This window comes from Mus caroli, unplaced genomic scaffold, assembly GCF_978045245.1.
Source record: "Mus caroli unplaced genomic scaffold, Mus_caroli_1 scaffold_9, whole genome shotgun sequence".
NCBI lineage: Eukaryota > Metazoa > Chordata > Mammalia > Rodentia > Muridae > Mus > Mus caroli.
Genome location: NW_028227264.1, coordinates 116,147,835 through 116,165,367, shown reverse-complemented (window position 1 = coordinate 116,165,367; position 17,533 = coordinate 116,147,835). Strand labels below are relative to the sequence as shown.

The 17,533-nt window shown below is 44.5% G+C and overlaps 1 protein-coding gene across 3 annotated transcripts in view; it reads left to right on the top strand.

Moving 5' to 3' along the window:
* Positions 1 to 851: 851 nt before the first annotated feature.
* Kcnmb4 (potassium calcium-activated channel subfamily M regulatory beta subunit 4) overlaps positions 852 to 17,533 on the top strand; it is a 57,853-nt gene continuing 41,171 nt past the window's right edge. For all 3 annotated transcript variants that reach the window (XM_021174634.3, XM_021174635.3, XM_021174636.3), the window contains exon 1: positions 852 to 1,432. In XM_021174634.3, coding sequence (XP_021030293.1) covers positions 1,097 to 1,432 — 336 coding nt within the window. In that variant the 5' untranslated portion in view covers positions 852 to 1,096. The remainder of the gene's footprint in view (positions 1,433 to 17,533) is intronic.

The window sequence follows — 17,533 nt, the reverse complement described above, 5'->3', positions numbered from 1 at the left end:
TGGATGGAGTTCCAAATTGTCTGCAAGCCGCGGTCGCCTTGCACAGAGCTCCAGAAAAAAGCTCACCTGCAAATCTCAGGGCCGGCTAAGGGTGGCAATATTCCTAAAGAGGCCAACAGAGTCTGCTCTCACCAGCCCGAGGCCAGGAAAGTGGCATCGCCTTTCAGGTTGCAAGCCTCTGCCACCTGTTTGCCTCTACCCCCTAGGGGTCGTTCCCGCTGCCTGGCACCTATTTTTCCAGGAAAGTCCACCGACGTTCAAGGCTCCAATCGTGTTAGCCTGCACGGTCCCGGTGGCGACGTGGGATCCGCGGGGACCTCCGGCTCCCGGCCGCTCGCCTGTGGGCATCCCCCCCGCGTCCGCGCCGGTGCCCTCTGTCGCTCGCCGCCACCCGAGCTCGCTTTGCCGGTGCGCCTGCTGCCCCGCAGCTCCCCGGATCGGAGTTTGAAGATTCCCGCTTCGCACGCTCACGCCATCCTCCCCCACTTTAAAAAAAATTTTTTTTCCCTCTTTTAACTTTCTCCCCAGCCACGCTCCCTCGGTGCTAAGCGTTCGCCTCGACCGTCTCCTCCATCTCTCCAGGTTGCATCTGGCGAGGATTCCGAGAGCAGCTCGCGGCGGCCCGGGTGCTCGCCCACGGGAGCTGCGGGGCGCGGCGCGGGGCGGGGCGGGGCGGCGGCGCCCAGGGCGGGGAGGAGCAGCCTCGCTCACCGCGGAGCCAGGGCTCAGCAGCCCAGCCGCTCCCAGCGTCGGGGCGCCGGGCGCTCGGCCGCGGCGATGGCAGGCGGGCGGCGCGCGCGGGGAGGCGGGCGCGGGGCGCGGAGCGCGCGGGGGCGGGGGCGGGCTCGGGGAGCCCCGGGGTGCCGGACGCTGTGAGGCGGCGGTGGCACCCGGGAGCCCGGCCTCGGGCAGCGCCGTCGCCGCCGCCGGGGGCGTCGCCGGCCTCGGCCCCTTTGTTCTCGCGCGCGCCCCCTCGCCGCCCACTCCCCTGCTGTCGCGCGGCGGCGGCGGCGGCTCCTCCCGCCCGAGGCGGTTGAGCTCGGCGCCGGGGGCGGGAGGGGGCGGGGAGCGCGCCAGCCGTGGAGAGTGGGGGGCGATGGCGAAGCTCAGGGTGTCTTACGAGTACACGGAAGCCGAAGACAAGAGCATCCGGCTCGGCTTGTTCCTCATCGTCTCCGGCATCCTGTCGCTCTTCATCTTCGGCTTCTGCTGGCTCAGTCCCGCCTTGCAGGATCTGCAAGCCACGGCGGCCAACTGCACGGTGCTGTCGGTGCAGCAGATCGGCGAGGTGTTCGAGTGCACCTTCACCTGTGGCACCGACTGCAGGGGCACCTCGCAGTATCCCTGCGTCCAGGTGTACGTGAACAACTCCGAGTCCAACTCCAGGGCGCTGCTACACAGCGACCAGCACCAGCTCCTGACCAACCCCAAGGTAAGCACGCGGGAGCTCCCGCCTAACAGTGCAGGTTCGGGGCCAACGTCCCCGTTAGACCCCAGGGGAAGAATCGAGTGCACTGTCCCCGCTCGGAGTTGATGCGAGGGAGGCATGAGGTGCATGCACCCGTCCCTGGAGCCCAGGACTCCAGACCTCAGGGTGTGTTTGCCTACTGGGCGGTGGTACCCGAGTGTCTCTGCAAACAGATCTTTTCTGTTCTTAGATTTTTTGAGCTCCGGACAACCCCAGGTCCAGCGCCTGCGGGAAGGGGTTGCCTAAACTCAAGGAGCAAAGAAAGTTAACTTTTCCTTCCAATGTAGCCATGGGATAGCCCAGGACCCAGGTACTCCAGTATATGGCCTGAGCTTCTATGGGGCTCAAGAACTCCCTTCTTTGAGAGGTTAAAGGGGTCTCTTCGCTTCTGGAAAGTTCCTTAAAAGACTTTTGAATTTTAGTTCTAAACTGACGTTTTTAACTTAAGGTCTATAGATAGACTTGGGATGGTGAGGGTGGGGTCAACAGCCATCAGGAGGAATCCAAGAAGAAATTCTGATTAGGTCGGGTTGGTTTGCTTGGTGCTGATGGTGGAGGCTGGAGGGTCCTAACCACTTGAGTGTTTGGGGACAATGAGAAGCTGTAACTAAGGAGTAAGTAGGAGAACAACTTACCGAAAATAGAAAGCCCTTGATGACATATACCAAGCAGCGGTTTCCTGACAACTTCTTTTGTTGTTACAGGGGAGGGAAAAAAAAAAGAGGGAAAAAATAGATAAAACCTGGTTAGGACTTTCTAGCCTCTGGAGAGCAGAGAGGGAGACTCAGAAAACTCCCCCGGGGTAGGAAAGCGCTTATAAAAAGCTGTGTCCCCAGTCCATGAACTAATTGAGCCTTGCAGTGAGCCTGCTTCTGCAGGAGGGTTCTTTGATGCCTGTGGTCCTTTCTGCTGCCAGCTGAAGGTGTGTATATATATTCAAGTTACTGAGTCCTTGTACTTCCTGGGGGCTGTGCTGGAAGACAAGCAAAAATCATTCCAAAGAAAATGAGCCCTGTGCGTGAAGGAACACGTTCTCTTAAATGTGACCAGATAGATTAATCTGAATTCATTATTTTAAACAAGATCGCTACCGCTGTGCAGAGAAACTCGGGTGTAAGTCACTTATTTGGAAAGTTAGAAGAAACTAGTCTTTGAAAATATGATGGATTCCTCACTGGAAAAGTCTCCCGCTAATGCATGGAGGCTCGTTTGCTTTAAAAAATGGAGCTAATCCAAGGACAGTAAGTGTAGAAGTGAACATTTGGAATCCAGTCTCTAAGGACCAAGGTCTTGCTGAAGTGATCCGTCTCAAAAACAGATGTGGGTTAATCTGCATAGTGCTTGAGAATTTAAAAAGAGGTCTCGTGGCTTTGAGAAAGAGTTGTAAAAATCAGAATTAAGTGAAAAATATCTAAGAAAGGTGCCAAGTAGTAACTTAGTGATTTGGAAGGAGCTCTGTAGTTTGCCATACAGGTGTAGTCATAGTTGGTGAAACACTGCTAATTATTTTTGAGATAGTCGTTTAATCAATTATATATATGTGTGTGTGTGTGTATACATATGTATATGTGTATACATACATATATGTGCATATACATTCTTACAAAGTAAATTCTAACTTGTATGGTTAATATCTAATTTTGGCATAGACAAGTTAGGATTTACCACAGAAGACAACCAAAGTTTCCAGGCAGTTTTGCAGGATTCTGGCAACAGGGATAAGTTGGAATCATTAGGACATTGATTCTTAAACAACTTGGAAGCAATCACAATGTTTTATGTAATATTAAAATTCTCTCTCTCTCTCTCTCTTCACTTGCAAATAATCTCACCCCCCCCACCCCCCAATGCCAGTTAAGAACTTATCAACAGTTGCTTTGAAGAAGTATCAAACAAAAATCAAAGTGGTCAGAACTGGAAAAAGATGACATCTTTAATGGTCCGGAAGGGTGATTAATAACCTTTCCATCAATTTATGCAAGATTTCCTCTGCCAAATACGCATCTCTTTGTCCAAATTGTGATGTATTGTAGTATTTATAGAACAAACATCACTTTTTTCTTCCAATTAGATGTTCAATTTGGAAATTTTTGTAAGCACTTTAGCAATGGAAAAATCTCAGTGCGCCCGAAACACCATGTTAGGGTCAGACGCGTAAGAAGACTGAGTTTCTGTGGCGTCCTTGCGCCTAGACAGTCCCACTGCCCAGTCCTGTTGCATATCGGCTATTCTGAGCTATGCCCTCCCTTACTTACTTTTAATTTTCCAGTCTGTTCCTTTCGTCTTCCATCTGCTTCTCACATTCTCTCCAAACCCAGTCATCCCAAGAAACTGTTAGGGAACCACCTCTCACCTACATAGAGCAAGCATCTTCTCCTGGGTCTCTGCTCGAAGTATAACAGCCCAAGGCGGGGAGGGGACAGATGGTCCAAATGTACAGCTGGTTGAGCCGTTGACTGTGAAGAAAGTGCTGGCCTTTAGAATATCGTTACGCCCTGCTCAGTTTCTTTATGTTTTTCATCAAATCCTTGTTATCTCAGGGGATCACTGTGTTTCGTGGCACAGTATTCGGATCAGGCAGGGACTTGATAAAGGAGCTGATGGATCACCCATAGCCCAGTCTACGTTCCGGTGTTAGCTTCCTCTTGCTGCTGCCCCAGCATTGCATCACCTCTGTGACTCAGAGTTGCGGGTGCTGAGCGCTCTGGTCCTCAGCTACGCTGCGGGATTACTTAAGAACCTTGAAGATAACCTTCTTGGGCTTAGGTTCAGTTTTTCAGGCACATTGATGTGGTCAGGGATGGGGCCTGAGTGTTGTAGTTTTCAAAGCCGTGCAGGTGATTCTAATGTGCATCCAAGAGATGAAGATTGGTGTCTTGCTCATCTGTTGTGCAAGAACAACCACCGGGCTTCAAAATGAATTCACCATGATTAATGCTCATGTTTTCAACATAAAAGATGTAGGCGCCACTGGATAGAGAAGGTGCAGTAAGGACTCAGCGGAACTCTGAAGAGAAGGGAGAGAGTCGTTTAAAATTAGTGCGGGAAGCTCATTTAGAGTTGATCAGTTTAAACGAAACGAAGGTGCACTATTGCAAACACTCGCTTTTGCTATTATCTACTTTGGATGGCAAAGAAGAGATGAATTTAGGAACTGCCTTCTGCTGTGTGCTGCGAGAGTGGATGATTAGAGGCAGGAGCCATGTTTAAGTTTTTGTTTGGAAGGGTTTCTCCCCCTTCTTCGATTTTAATAACAAAAAACAAACAAACAAACAAAAAAACAAAAACAAAACAGCCACCAAAAGCAAAATAAAGAATAAAGAATAAGTATGTTTCTAAGAAACCAATTCTTTGACACTGAAGACTGAGGAAAACTTCAGCAGGGACAGAGGAAGGCTTTTGGCCTGAAGAGCATCCAGGAAGGGCAGCAGAGCACAGATGAAGGCTTCGTGGTTGCCAGCCACCTTAGCGAAGGGCCTTCAGACCCACACTCACTGGCCCTGTCCTCATACATGTAAGGGCAGCATGGCTTTGACCTGTGTGTTTGACCTTGATGCGCTTCGTCCTCTAGGGAGAAAGCCATCAGACCAGGGCCCCATCATGAAAAGATATTGGAGCTGTGCCAACATCTCTAGCCTTTATTTGTCCGCAAAGAAGTGGCTTTCTTTGGATTTTCTTTCCTTTGGTAATGTTATTAAATAATATGTATGTAATATTATATGTACTTATATAGAGATGTTAGATGGACAGATAGAAGATAGACAGACAGACAGACAGGTAGGTAGGTAGGTGATAGGTAGATGATAGATAAATAGATGATAGGTAGGTAGATAGATGATAGGCAGATGATTGATAGATAAATGATAGATAGGTAGATGATAGATAGGTAGATAGATGATAGATAATAGGTAGGTAGGTAGATAGATTCATTTGAGCTTCTGGTTTCTCAGAACTTATTGTGACCAAAGAACAGGGCAAAACCCCTACGAGACATATAAAGCTAAGCTTGTTTGTTTAGCAGTCCATCTGTGCTGTGGGTACTGCCGGGTTCCAGTCCAGAACAGAAATCAAAGTTCCTGCCCTCACAGAGCTGGCATCTTGGTGCAGGAAACAGACGTGAGTCAATTTGTAATAGAATTCCATGTAGTGATAGATATTTAAAAGTTCTAGCGTGGGGTCGGGCATTGGGGAGCACAGCTAGTGACAGAAGAGATCCAGAGCTGCCCTTCTTACACACAAAATGCTCATGGCAAGTGGGTTTGATGAAGCGGCCATTGCAGAATGGCAGAAGCTGTACTGGGTACCCAGAGACTGAAAGGACAGAGAGAAACGAGGCCCTTGGCTCTCTGGAGAAAGACATCTCCACATGCTGAATGTTTTTTGGTTTTTTGGTTTGGTTTGGTTTGGTTTTTCGAGACAGGGTTTCTCTGTATAGCCCTGGCTGTCCTGGAACTCACTTTGTAGACCAGGCTGGCCTCGAACTCAGAAATCTGCCTGCCTCTGCCTCCCCAGTGCTGGGATTAAAGGCGTTTGCCACCACCGCCGGGCGTGTTAAATGGAGAGTAGGTGCAGAGCCCTGGAACGAGGGGCCACTGGGTCTGTTTGAGGAACCGTGGGTTCAGCAGAGGGATCGCACCTCCTCGGAGAGCCGGGCAGGCGTTGAGCAGAGGGAGGTGGCGTTGGAGTCATGGAGAGCTAGGGCATTTGGTTTCATTGTAAACACGACGGGAAAGCAAATAACAGACACTGAGCGCAGCTCAGATAGAATCAAATTACTTCCAAAGGTCTGAGCTATTCCTCTGGCTGCTGAAAACAGTGTGACTGCATGCGTGCACCGGCACATGCATGCTCACTCGCACAGAGTGAGAAGTACAAGGGCCAGCTTGGACACAGGGAGCTGGAAGAACGAGAAGGGGGCAAGAGAGAGTGGCAGCCCGGGTCGGTGGGTGCTGGCGACTGGCGGCCTGGGTTGGGGTGGGGCGCGACTAGATTTATTGTTGAACTGGATATGAAGAATGAAGGCAAGAAGAATTGAAGATGGCGTCAGAGTGTTTGGCCAGCACATCACGGCAAGGGAGGGGGTGCCTTTACAGGAGATGGGGGATGTGGAAGGGTTGATGTCGATGAAAACCAAGGGTTGTTTTGTTTTGTTTTGTTTTGTGATTATCTATGTTCTACGTGTCCTCTGCTGGGCCATAATCTTTGGTGCAGAAACTCGTAGATTCATCTTCATTTGTGTACCTGTTGGGCCATTTGAAACATAGTAAGGGAAATGGCGAGGGAACGGATTCTTGCCTAACTCCAGAAAGGACTGAAGCTTGGCTGGAGTGCAGATGTTTTACCCCGCTAGACCTTCAGACGTCCAGACTCTTCCTCAAAAAATTACTTATTAGTATTTTATGTGTCTAGGTGTTTTTTTCTGTGTGTCTCTGTACTACGGAGGCCAGAGGAGGGCATCAGATCCCCCCGCCCCTGGAACTGGAGTTACAATTGTGAGGCACAATGTGTGTTCTGGGAACTGAACCCAAAGCCCCTTGAACAGCAGCCAGTGCTCTCAACTGATAAACCATCTCTCTCCACCCTGTTAATGATAGTAAAATGTGTGCTTTTTGTTGTTGCTTGGTTGGTTTGGTTTGGTTTGGTTTGGTTTGGTTTTGTCACTAAGTTTGTGTCTCAGCAACAGAATGCATCCAGAAGCCAAGGAATGCTTTTTGAGCAGGTAGCTTGTATGGTCAGGCATTCCAGAGCGCACCAGAAATGATGATGAACACTTGGGATTATTCTAGCGCTGGGGTTACTGAGGCTGAGACAGGAGGATAACAGGTTTGAGGCCAGCCTGAGCAACATAGTAAGATACTGTCTCAAACAAAGTAATTTGTTGATTGTTCTCTTTTTATATGGAGACGTGGTTTCACCACGTAACTCCGGCTGGCCTAGAACCTACTGAATATAGTCCAAGCTGGTTTCAAATCAGAGGTCCTTCAGCTTCCACCTTTCAATTGCTGGAATTAATAGTGTGCATGACCACACACTTTGGAAGCCATCTAATTTGTGTACCCTAGGGTGGTTTTTTTTTTATGTTATCTCTCTAATCTCCACTTGTGGATACCATTTATGGAAATCTCAATTACAACGATTCGCCCCCCCGTCATATATTAAAAAATAATCAGGAATTAAAATTCAGGAGATTTGTGATGTTCCTTTTAATTTGCAATTTGAGGAAAATGCATTTTTTTCTCAATAGGATTTTTTCTTAACTTTTTTATTATTTAAATGAATTTTATACATCAAGCATATTAATAATATTGAGTATTTTGAGAAGCAAATGATCCATAAAATTTGTTCAACTTTTATATTCATATCCTTTCATACCCTAAAAATATAATTAATGAATATTTAATACTATCCATAACTGATGATCCTATATCTAATGTTGAATACTAAATTATTTAAAAACATGCAAAATATTTTTTGGGAATTAAGCATAGTAAAAGAGCATAAAATATTAAAAATGAATTATTAAGAATATGTTCACAAGCCCTTATATGATAACACCTGACATAGTAAGAGAGTATTTAAAATATATTATATATCTGTGTACATTGTCTAACTGTAAGTTTACTTAAGGAAGATTATCAGTGTTTCTAGGAGAGAATTATTTTTAAGATTTATTTATTTATTATAAGTAAGTACACTGTAGCTGTACCCCAGCGCTAGAATAATCCCAAGTGTTCATCATCATTTCTGGTGCGCTCTGGAATGCCTGACCATACAAGCTACCTGCTCAAAAAGCATTCCTTGGCTTCTGGATGCATTCTGTTGCTGAGACACAAACTTAGTGGCAGAAGAGGGTATCAGATCTCATTACTGATGGTTGTGAGCCACCATCTGGTCATTGGGATTTGAACTCAGGATCTTTGGAAGAGCAGTCAATGCTCTTAACCGCTGAGCCATCTCTCCAGTCCTGAGAGAAATTATTTTATCAGTGAGTATATTTTAAAAATTTCAAAATGGCAAAAACTCTTTGAAGTTAAACATTAAGAAAATTCTAATTTTGAGCACAGTGAGAAAAATTAACAATAATATTTCCATGTTTGTAGGACGATTTTAATATTTCCAACTGTAAATATTCACTAAGCAGAATCATTATTTTAAGATATATTTGTTATCGCTTCCTTTTCATTTCTGATTTTATTGATTTGGATACTGTCTCTGTACCCTCTGGTTAGTCTCGATAAGAGTTTATCTACCTTGTTGATTTTCTCAAAGAACCAGCTCCTGGTTTTGTTGATTCTTTGAATAGCTCTTTTTGTTTCTATTTGGTTGATTACAGCCTTGAGTTTGATTATTTCCTGCTGTCTACTCCTCTTGGGTGAATTTGCTTCCTTTTGTTCTAGATCTTCCAGGTGTGTTGTCAAGCTGCTAGTGTAAGCTCTCTTCAGTTTCTTTTTGGAGACACTCAGAGCTATGAGTTTTCCTCTTACCACTGCTTTCATTGTGTCCCATAAGTTTTGGTATGACGTGTCTTCATTTTCATTAAACTCTAAAAAGCCTTTACATGTTTTTCTTTATTTCTTCCTTGACCAAGTTATCATTGAGTAGAACGTTGTTCAGCTACCATGTGTTTGTGGGCTTTCCATTGTTTTTGTTGGTATTTAAGACCAGCCTTAGTCCGTGGTGATCGGATAGAGTGCATGGGATTATTGGATTATTACAATCTTCTTGTATCAGTTGAGGCCTGTTCTGTGACTGATTATATGGTCAGTTTTGGAGAAGGTACCGTGAGGTGCTGAGAAGAAGGTATATTCTTTTGCTTTAGGATGAAATGTTCTATAGATATCTGTTAGATCAATTTGGTTCATAACTTTTGTTAGTTTCACTGTGTCTCTGTTTAGTTGGTGTTTCCATAATCTGTACATTGCTGAGATTGGGGTGTTGAAGTCTCCCACTATTATTGTGTGAGGTGCAATGTGTTTGAGCTTTGGTAAAGTTTCTTTTATGGATGTGGGTACCCTTGCATTTGGTGCATAGGTGTTCAGAATTGAGAGTTCATCTTGGTAGATTTTTTTCCTTTGACCAGTATGAAGTGTCCTTCCATATCTTTTTTTGATAACTTTTGGTTGAAAGTTGATTTTATTTGATATTAGAATGGTTACTACAGCTTGTTTCTTGGGACCATTTTATTGAAAAATTGTTTTCCAACCTTTTACTCTGAGATGGTGTCTGTCTTTGTCACTGAGGTGCATTTCCTGTATGCAGCAAAATGCTGGGTCCTGGTTATATATCCAGTCTGTTAATTTATGTCTTTTCATTGGGGAATTGAGTCCATTGATGTTCAGAGATATCAAGGAATAGTGATTGTTACTTTCTGTTATTTTTGTTGTTAGAGGTGGAATTATGTTTGTGTGGCTATCTTCTTTTAGGTTTGTTGAAAGATTACTTTCTTGCTTTTTTTCTAGGGTGTATTTTCCCTCCTTGTGTTGGCGTTTTCCATCTATTATCCTTTGTAGGGCTGGATTTGTGGAAAGATACTGTGTATATTTGGTTTTGTCATAGAATATCTTCTTTTCTCTGTCTATGGTAATTGAGAGGTTGGCTGGGTATCGTAGCCTGAGCTGGCATTTGTGTTCTCTTAGGGAAGTCTGGTGTAATTCTGATAGGTCTGCCTTTATATGTTAGTTGAACTTTTTCCCTTACTGCTTTTAATATTCTTTGGTTAGTGCATTTGTTGTTTTGATTATTATGTGACAGGAGGAATTTCTTTTCTAGACCAGTCTATTTGGAGTTCTGTGGGCTTCTTGTATGTTCATGGTCATCTCTTTCTTTAGGTTAGGGATGTTTTCTTCTATAATTTTATTGAAGATATTTACTGGCCCTTTAACTTGGGAATCTTCACTCTCTTCTATACCTATTATCCTTATGTTTAGTCTTTTCATTCTGTCCTGGATTTCCTGGATGTTTTGGGTTAGGAGCTTTTTGCTTTTTGCATTTTCTTTGACTGTTGTGTCAATGTTTTCTATGGTATCTTCTGCCCCTGAGATTCTCTTTTCTGTCTCTTGTATTCTGTTGGTGATTCTTGCCTGTATGACTCCTGATCTCTTTCCTAGGTTTTCTAACCCGAGGGCTGTCTCCCTTTGTGATTTCTTTATTGTTTCTATTTCCATTTTTATATCTTGGATGGTTTTGTTGCATTTTTTTTAAATCACAAACACTTCAGAACTGTAAAGATTTTGGGGAGATTTTGACACTTTTATTTAAAATGCTTTTTTTGTTGTTGTTGTTCTCTTTCATGAATGAAGATGTCAAGTTTTATTTCCCCTGGGTTGAAATTTCTTCAGCCTTTAGCAGAATTGCATAATCAGATGAGTTCCTAGATCAACAGCACATTTATATTACAATTAACATAATTACTCACAGGAAAACAGTGAGCAGAATGGTGTTTCATATTACATATGTTTCTAACCATTTCTCATTCTGTGCCTTAGATGTTCTCTAGGACATAAACCAGTGTGCAAGAATTTGTAAATTTGATTTTGTAGTAGTGCCCTCTCCCCTTCTTTAAAAATAACCCGTGTTATCATTGCAAATCACAACGTTTGTAATTTTGTTTCTATTTTTGTCAATGAATGAATTCAAATTAGTTTATGTGTTTGCAGAATCCAGAACATTAGGTCCCCACAAGTTACTTTGTGCTCTAATACCATGTGGTCACATATAAAGGGTGACTCATCTCATTAGTGCCTTGGGCATGTGGATGATGAAACCTTCACCCAGTGTCCTCTGGGGCAACAGGAGACTTTTTCCCAAGCTGTCTCTCCAGTCCCAAATACAGTTCTCTTTAGCTTTAATTTTCTTTAGGACCCTGTCACCAGTCCCTTCATGTATGGTCTGTTTCATCTTCCAAGCCGCCATTTTTCAAAGTGTGGTCAGCATTCAAGCAGTATCAGCACCATCTGTGGACTGGACAGAAATGTTCGTGCTCTGGTCTCAGCCTAGATTCCACCCAAGTTCCATGGTCAAATCCAACACGTGCATAGTAAAAAAAAAAAAAAAAAAAAAAAAAAAAAAAATTATAGGCTGCTGGACAAGTCCCGGAATCCATGTAAATCTGTAGAACAAAATTTCTAAATAGGAATTAAACATGTTTATGTGTATGTGTTTAAGAATATGTATTAACTGTTAATGGACCAAATACCCCAGTTAAAAGACAGGGATTGTAGTTCAGGAACTTCAAAATCAAATATATTATAGTTTTAGGAGTAACACTTTTTTTTTTTTAAAGCAGGGATATTGAGAGTAAAAGTGAAGAAAGAGACATGTTCCATACTAACAAAAGGAACAAAGTGGGAACAACCAAATAGAGCTCATGTGTGTGTGTGTGTGTGTGTGTGTGTGTGTGTGTGTATACACAGATAGATAGATAGATAGATAGATAGATAGATAGATAGATAGATAGATAGATCTGTATTTTATGACTTGGGCTTTGCTGATGTGGCTTTGAAGGACTTTGCCAAACCCTTCCTCTCAGCGTGTTATGAGGAGGTAGAATTGCTTTGAAGGTTCAGACTAAGGAGGCAACCAAGTCTTCCTTCAGGGTATCAAGGAACCGGACTGTGACAACCAAGAGAGTGGGCTCTCAAGTGTATGATACCCTCGGAGGAAGTCTGAGTCAGTCACTATGGGAAGGTCACAAGCCAAACCCGAGACAGACCCACTCCCCACTGGTGTGACTTGAGTAAAAGACTCATCACCGGAGTGAGTAGCGGAAATCCACCAAAGAACTCCGAGACCACAAAACCAACTTGTGCACAGGGCAGAGCCCCTGAAGCCGGCATGGAGTGAGTGTCACCTTGACAAGCTCCCTGTGGGAGACAGTAATGAGGGGAGCTGAGCTTCGGGGTGTAGAGTGTCCTCGCTGGTCACCATGGCAACACATGCATATTGGAATTGTCTTCACCCTTTCTGTAAGTGGCACCGAAACATCCACCGAGATCCTTTAATTTGTATCATTTCTTTTTCAAATAAGGAAATGTTGGTCCCCGAAACACACAGAAACCCCCAACAGACGAACAAGAAACGATCAGCGACTAAACCACGGAGGGCCACGCCTTAATGTTCTTAATATTGAAATCTGTACTCTGATTTATTGACGGAAAGTGAGTTCGTGGAGACATAGGAGAACTCATTATGATCATTAATGGGTAGAGGTGTCTTTGGCATAATAATAAATGTTTTTAAACTGATTGTAGTGGTAGTTGCTTCTCTGAATGACTAAAAATCATTAAATTGGACACATTAAATGGGTGAATTGAACAGTAGGTGGATTGCATTTTAATGGAGCCGTTAACACACAAAGGAATTACTATTTTGTTTTGCAAATTTCAGCATTTTGCATAATTTGTAAGGATATCTTATTTAGCAGATGATCCTAAAACTGACCTGTTGTTTTGGAAAAAAAATATTTAAAAGCAGCAACTCAGTAAGAATTACTTGGGGTCTGGTGAGATGGCTCGGCAGGTGAAAGCCGCAGGAGCCCAAGAAGCCGCAGGAGCCCGAGAAGCCGCAGGAGCCGGAGCATCTGCTGCAGTCAATCCCAGCACCCCTTAGGAAAGGAGAGGCCTGCCTTGCAGAAGTTGCCCTCTGACCTTTACAGGCACACTTGTAGCATGTTCACGACCCCACACAGATCATACATACACATCATGGTCGTCATTGTCGTCGTCATCGTCATCATCATCATCTAAATTACAATGCATAATTTACTTGGAAATTTTATTTGCATAAGCCAGTTACAGAATTAAATGATGAAATCATACCTACAGTATAAATTATATAGGTGACTTTTCAGGGTGAGCAAAATCTTTCTAAACACAGCACCAAAGATAGAAATCATGAAGGTATATTTAATTACATAATAGGGGAAAACCTACACTTTAAAAATATGTTGAAGTTCAACTAAAAAAAAAAAGGACAAATTTTAGAGAATATTTGCACTGCAGTAGGGAAATGATTCAAAAGTCAATAAGGGCTTGTGTCCCTAAAAGACCATCTTTTCAATAGAAAAACATGCGAACACCTGCTTAGACAATTCGATGATTACCCGTAACCAGGCGGAAAAATTCTGCTTGATCTCAGGGTGGTTGAGAGATGTTGATCGATATGTGAGAACTGCATAAGTATTTGGAGCTTTGGCCTGGAAAAGCCATTAGTGCTCAAAGCTTAATGGGCCATGCGGTTAGAGCTTGGAAGGTCAGAATTCTAAGAGCCGTGGAGGCAATGGAGGCCTGGTTTGTGAAGTCTCTGAGGAAGTTTGACAGTCCCTCAAAGACTCTGTCTGAGTTCTCTGAAGGATCAGAATTGACAGAAGCAATGCGTATGAAAGGTGGTCTCTCAGAGTGGCTTACAGGCTGGGGTCCCGGTAGTCCAACGATGGCTGTCTCCTGACAGAAAGGCCAAGGATCCATGGGTAGACTTGTTTAGCCCACAGGACTGGATGTCCCAGCAGCCCTGTCTGGTGCTGGAGTCTGGGAGGATTTCTGGTCAGGAAGGATTTCTGCTGGTGTTCGGGCTACACTGGAATCCAGCTGTAGTTAACAGGGGGCAGGAACTTGTCAGTGAGAGTGAGGGCAAGCAGGCAAAAGGCAGAGCCTTCCCTCCGCCATGTTCTTTTATGTAGCCCACCTTTAGAATGGGCTTTCCCAATGCAAGTTATCTGATGAAGGAAATCCCTTGCAACTCTACATAGCAGCCTCAGATTTAATGGAGTCCAGGTGCCGTATCGCTGACAACCGAAATCACCATGAGAGATGACTAAGTAGTTCAGAGCACTGACTGCCCTTCCAGAGGACTTTGGTTCAAGTCCCAGCACCTATTTGGGAACCATTTGGAACTCCAGTTCAAGGGGATTCAATGCACTCTCTGGCCTACCAGACACACACATGGTACACAGACATGCTTGCAGGCTAAACGCCTGTGTGTGTGTGTGTGTGTGTGTGTGTGTGTGTGTGTGTGTATGTGTGTGTGAACGCGCATGTGTGTGTGTATATATGGGTTCAAAATTATATGGTTAAATATTATACATTAAATTTATTGAAGAAGTATTTCTCCCTAAATTGATGTTTATAATATATTATTCTCAAAAGTAGGTTAAAAACCAGTATGTTTCATATTACGTAAAACATAAAGTACATGCTTTTGGTTTTGTATACTCGCATGCACGCTACCAATTTTCCATCTTTTCAAAACCCCTTTTCATTAAATGTGGTTCTCATGTTGCCTTTTTACTTAGCTACCCAGGTGCGTTATTTGTCAATAAACAGCAGGGCAAGAAAATCTCCTCCATCTCTGTGGGGTCTCAGTCAAAGTCATCATCACAGCCTGAGTTAACAGCACAATGGTCTCCAGAAGAGCCAAACAGGCGAGTTGAATGCAGCTGATGCAGGGTGACCCCCTCGCTCCTGAGCGACCCACTGGGGAAGGGATGTCTACTCCCAGGGATAAGAGGTGAAAGGTTGAATTGGGGAAGTTGTGGGCCACGGCTCCTCATTTTGTACATCTGTATGTGGGTAGCAATTGTATTTTCAAGATGTAAAGAAACAAGCCTAGGGGCTGGAGAGACGGCTCACTGGTTAAGAGCACTGGCTGCTCTTGCAGAGGTCCTGAGTTCAATTCCCAGCCACCACATGGTGGCTCACAACCATCTGGAATGGGATCCCTTGTCCTCCTCTGGTGTGTCTGGAGACAGCAATGGCGTACTTACATATATAAAATAAATACATCTTTAAAAAGAAAAAGAAAAACAAGCCTAGGAAAATTCGAGGACTCTTGGACTTATCATACCACCAACCACAGCATACTTCATTCATCCACTGTACAAACTCTTCCTTCTGAGTGTCGTCTTTGTCGAAGTCCCCAGGGCTAAGGTTAGCACAGAACCTGCATCCAGTAGCACTCTGTGCAGCTGCCATTCCCCACTGTACTGGTGTTCCGGTCAACATCTGCATGCTTCATTTGGGGAAAGTCAGACTATGTTCAGTTGTGAAGTCCTTCCACAGGGTCTTCCCTCAAAGGTAAGCATCCCCCCCACCCCCACCCCCTACCCCTAGCCTAGCTCATTCAATCAGATTTCCATCTGGGAGTATATGAGGAGACGTACCTTGCATGGCGCTGGTTCACAAGGTTCACAAACTTTATATAGATATAAATTTCACACATATGTAAATTGTATACATATATACATATGTATACATTTCATACATTTATATTATATAATTATACATATATATACACATATGCATACATACATATACATACACCTACACGCGCACACACACACACACACACACACACACACACACACACACACATAAACTTTAGTAGTCTGACCATCTAATTTGCCTTTAGAGTCCTCTAACTCCTAAGCTATTGTCAGAGATCCCTGAAGGTCAGATTGGTTTTGCCATGTTCACAAAGTCTGAGGGTAGGAAATCGGGCAGAGCACAGGAAAACTGTGACCTCTGCTCAGTGGTATCTGGGGTCTCAATGGAGAGATCCAAAGCCTGGAGTCAGAGCCCTTTTAAGTCTCATTCACTGGCATGTCAGGCAGCTGCTGCCTCGGGGTTGACTGAAGTCCTCAGTCCCACCACACACAGGTCTTGCTGTGCGGTCACTGCGCTGTGTTAATTTGGGTCTCCGGTGCAGAGCTGCATTGTGGCATCGAGGACCGGTGTTCTGACGAGATGCAAGGAGAAACTCTGTCACCTTTTCCGATGTAGCTGTAAAAGTCGCACCTTACCATTTCTGTCGCAATCGCTGTCTCATCCACAGTCTAGGAAAGAGGAGACAGACAGCCCACCCCCTATGCCTTTCCGCAGAGCGATGCCAGCTGCACCCTGCAAATGTGTGGACGAGATGGAATAGGGAGAGAACATGCATTCTGCCACAAATAGGAGCACATTTTCATCAGTACTGCCCATCCTCATACCAGGGAAATGATGGAGGAGACCGGGACTTGCTGGCCACCTTCATGAAGATGTGGTAGTCACAGTATTTGAAGGAATATGCACCCACATGTGAACACATCAAATTGTGTACCCTGCAGTATCCAGTACAACGCCCTGTGCCCTCGGGAAGGCTGTCTGAATGTGTACGTGAGCATTACAAATTCAAAAAAGTCTCTTTTGGTCTGGCTACTATTTCCATTCAGTGTTTGGTTGTTTGTTTGTTTGTTTGTTTGTTTGTTTTTGGTTTTGTTTTAACCAAAGACAGGGTAATTTTTATTTTCTAACCCTTAAGCTAATTGAGCTATTTTCTCTTGAAGGTGGTTTGTCATTCTGAATTTTGCTGATTTGTAATAGCCACCAGAGTTAGCAATTTGCACAAATCTAAATGTTCAGTAGGGATCATTATTCCAAATTCCCGAAAAGTAGCTATGATCACGCCTCCTTGGTGGGTGAGTGGACATCCTCCCTGGGCAGGAGTGAGAATTCTTAATGAGTACCCGGAAAGTGTGGGCATTTTCTGGTGCCATCCCCCATGCCCCTCTCCCTCAGGCACATTAGGTGACTCACTCTTTCTGGAAGATCCCTTCGCAGTCTTGGCACGTTTCATTTCTTCTTGGAATGTCACCTTCCCAACCCATTTTCTGACGATCACATTCCCACTCAACCTTGATGACACAAATCCAAAGTCACCTCTCCTGAGAAGCCCTCTCTCACACCCCACCGGTGGCGCAAACGGCCCCACCCTCTTTTGAAATCGGAAGTGCTTTGGTGAGGATGCCCCAGTCACTGTGTTGCCTACTCCCGAGAGATGGAAAGGACGGGCTTGAGCGGTAGCTGGTCTCTGCCTGTGTCCTATCCAGTACTCACTGATCAGGAAAGCCTTGTTTTGCAAACTATCCGTTTTAAGGCTCTGCCATTCCACTGTGGAAGGACCCCAAATTCCTAGCCTTGATGAGGCCGACCCAACAGGAGGGGTGGGTGTGTCTTTTTGATAAGCAATTCCAGTTTTCTGTTGAGCAGGCTTTAGCAAACAGAATTCTTAGGCTGGGTGTCGCCCCTGCAT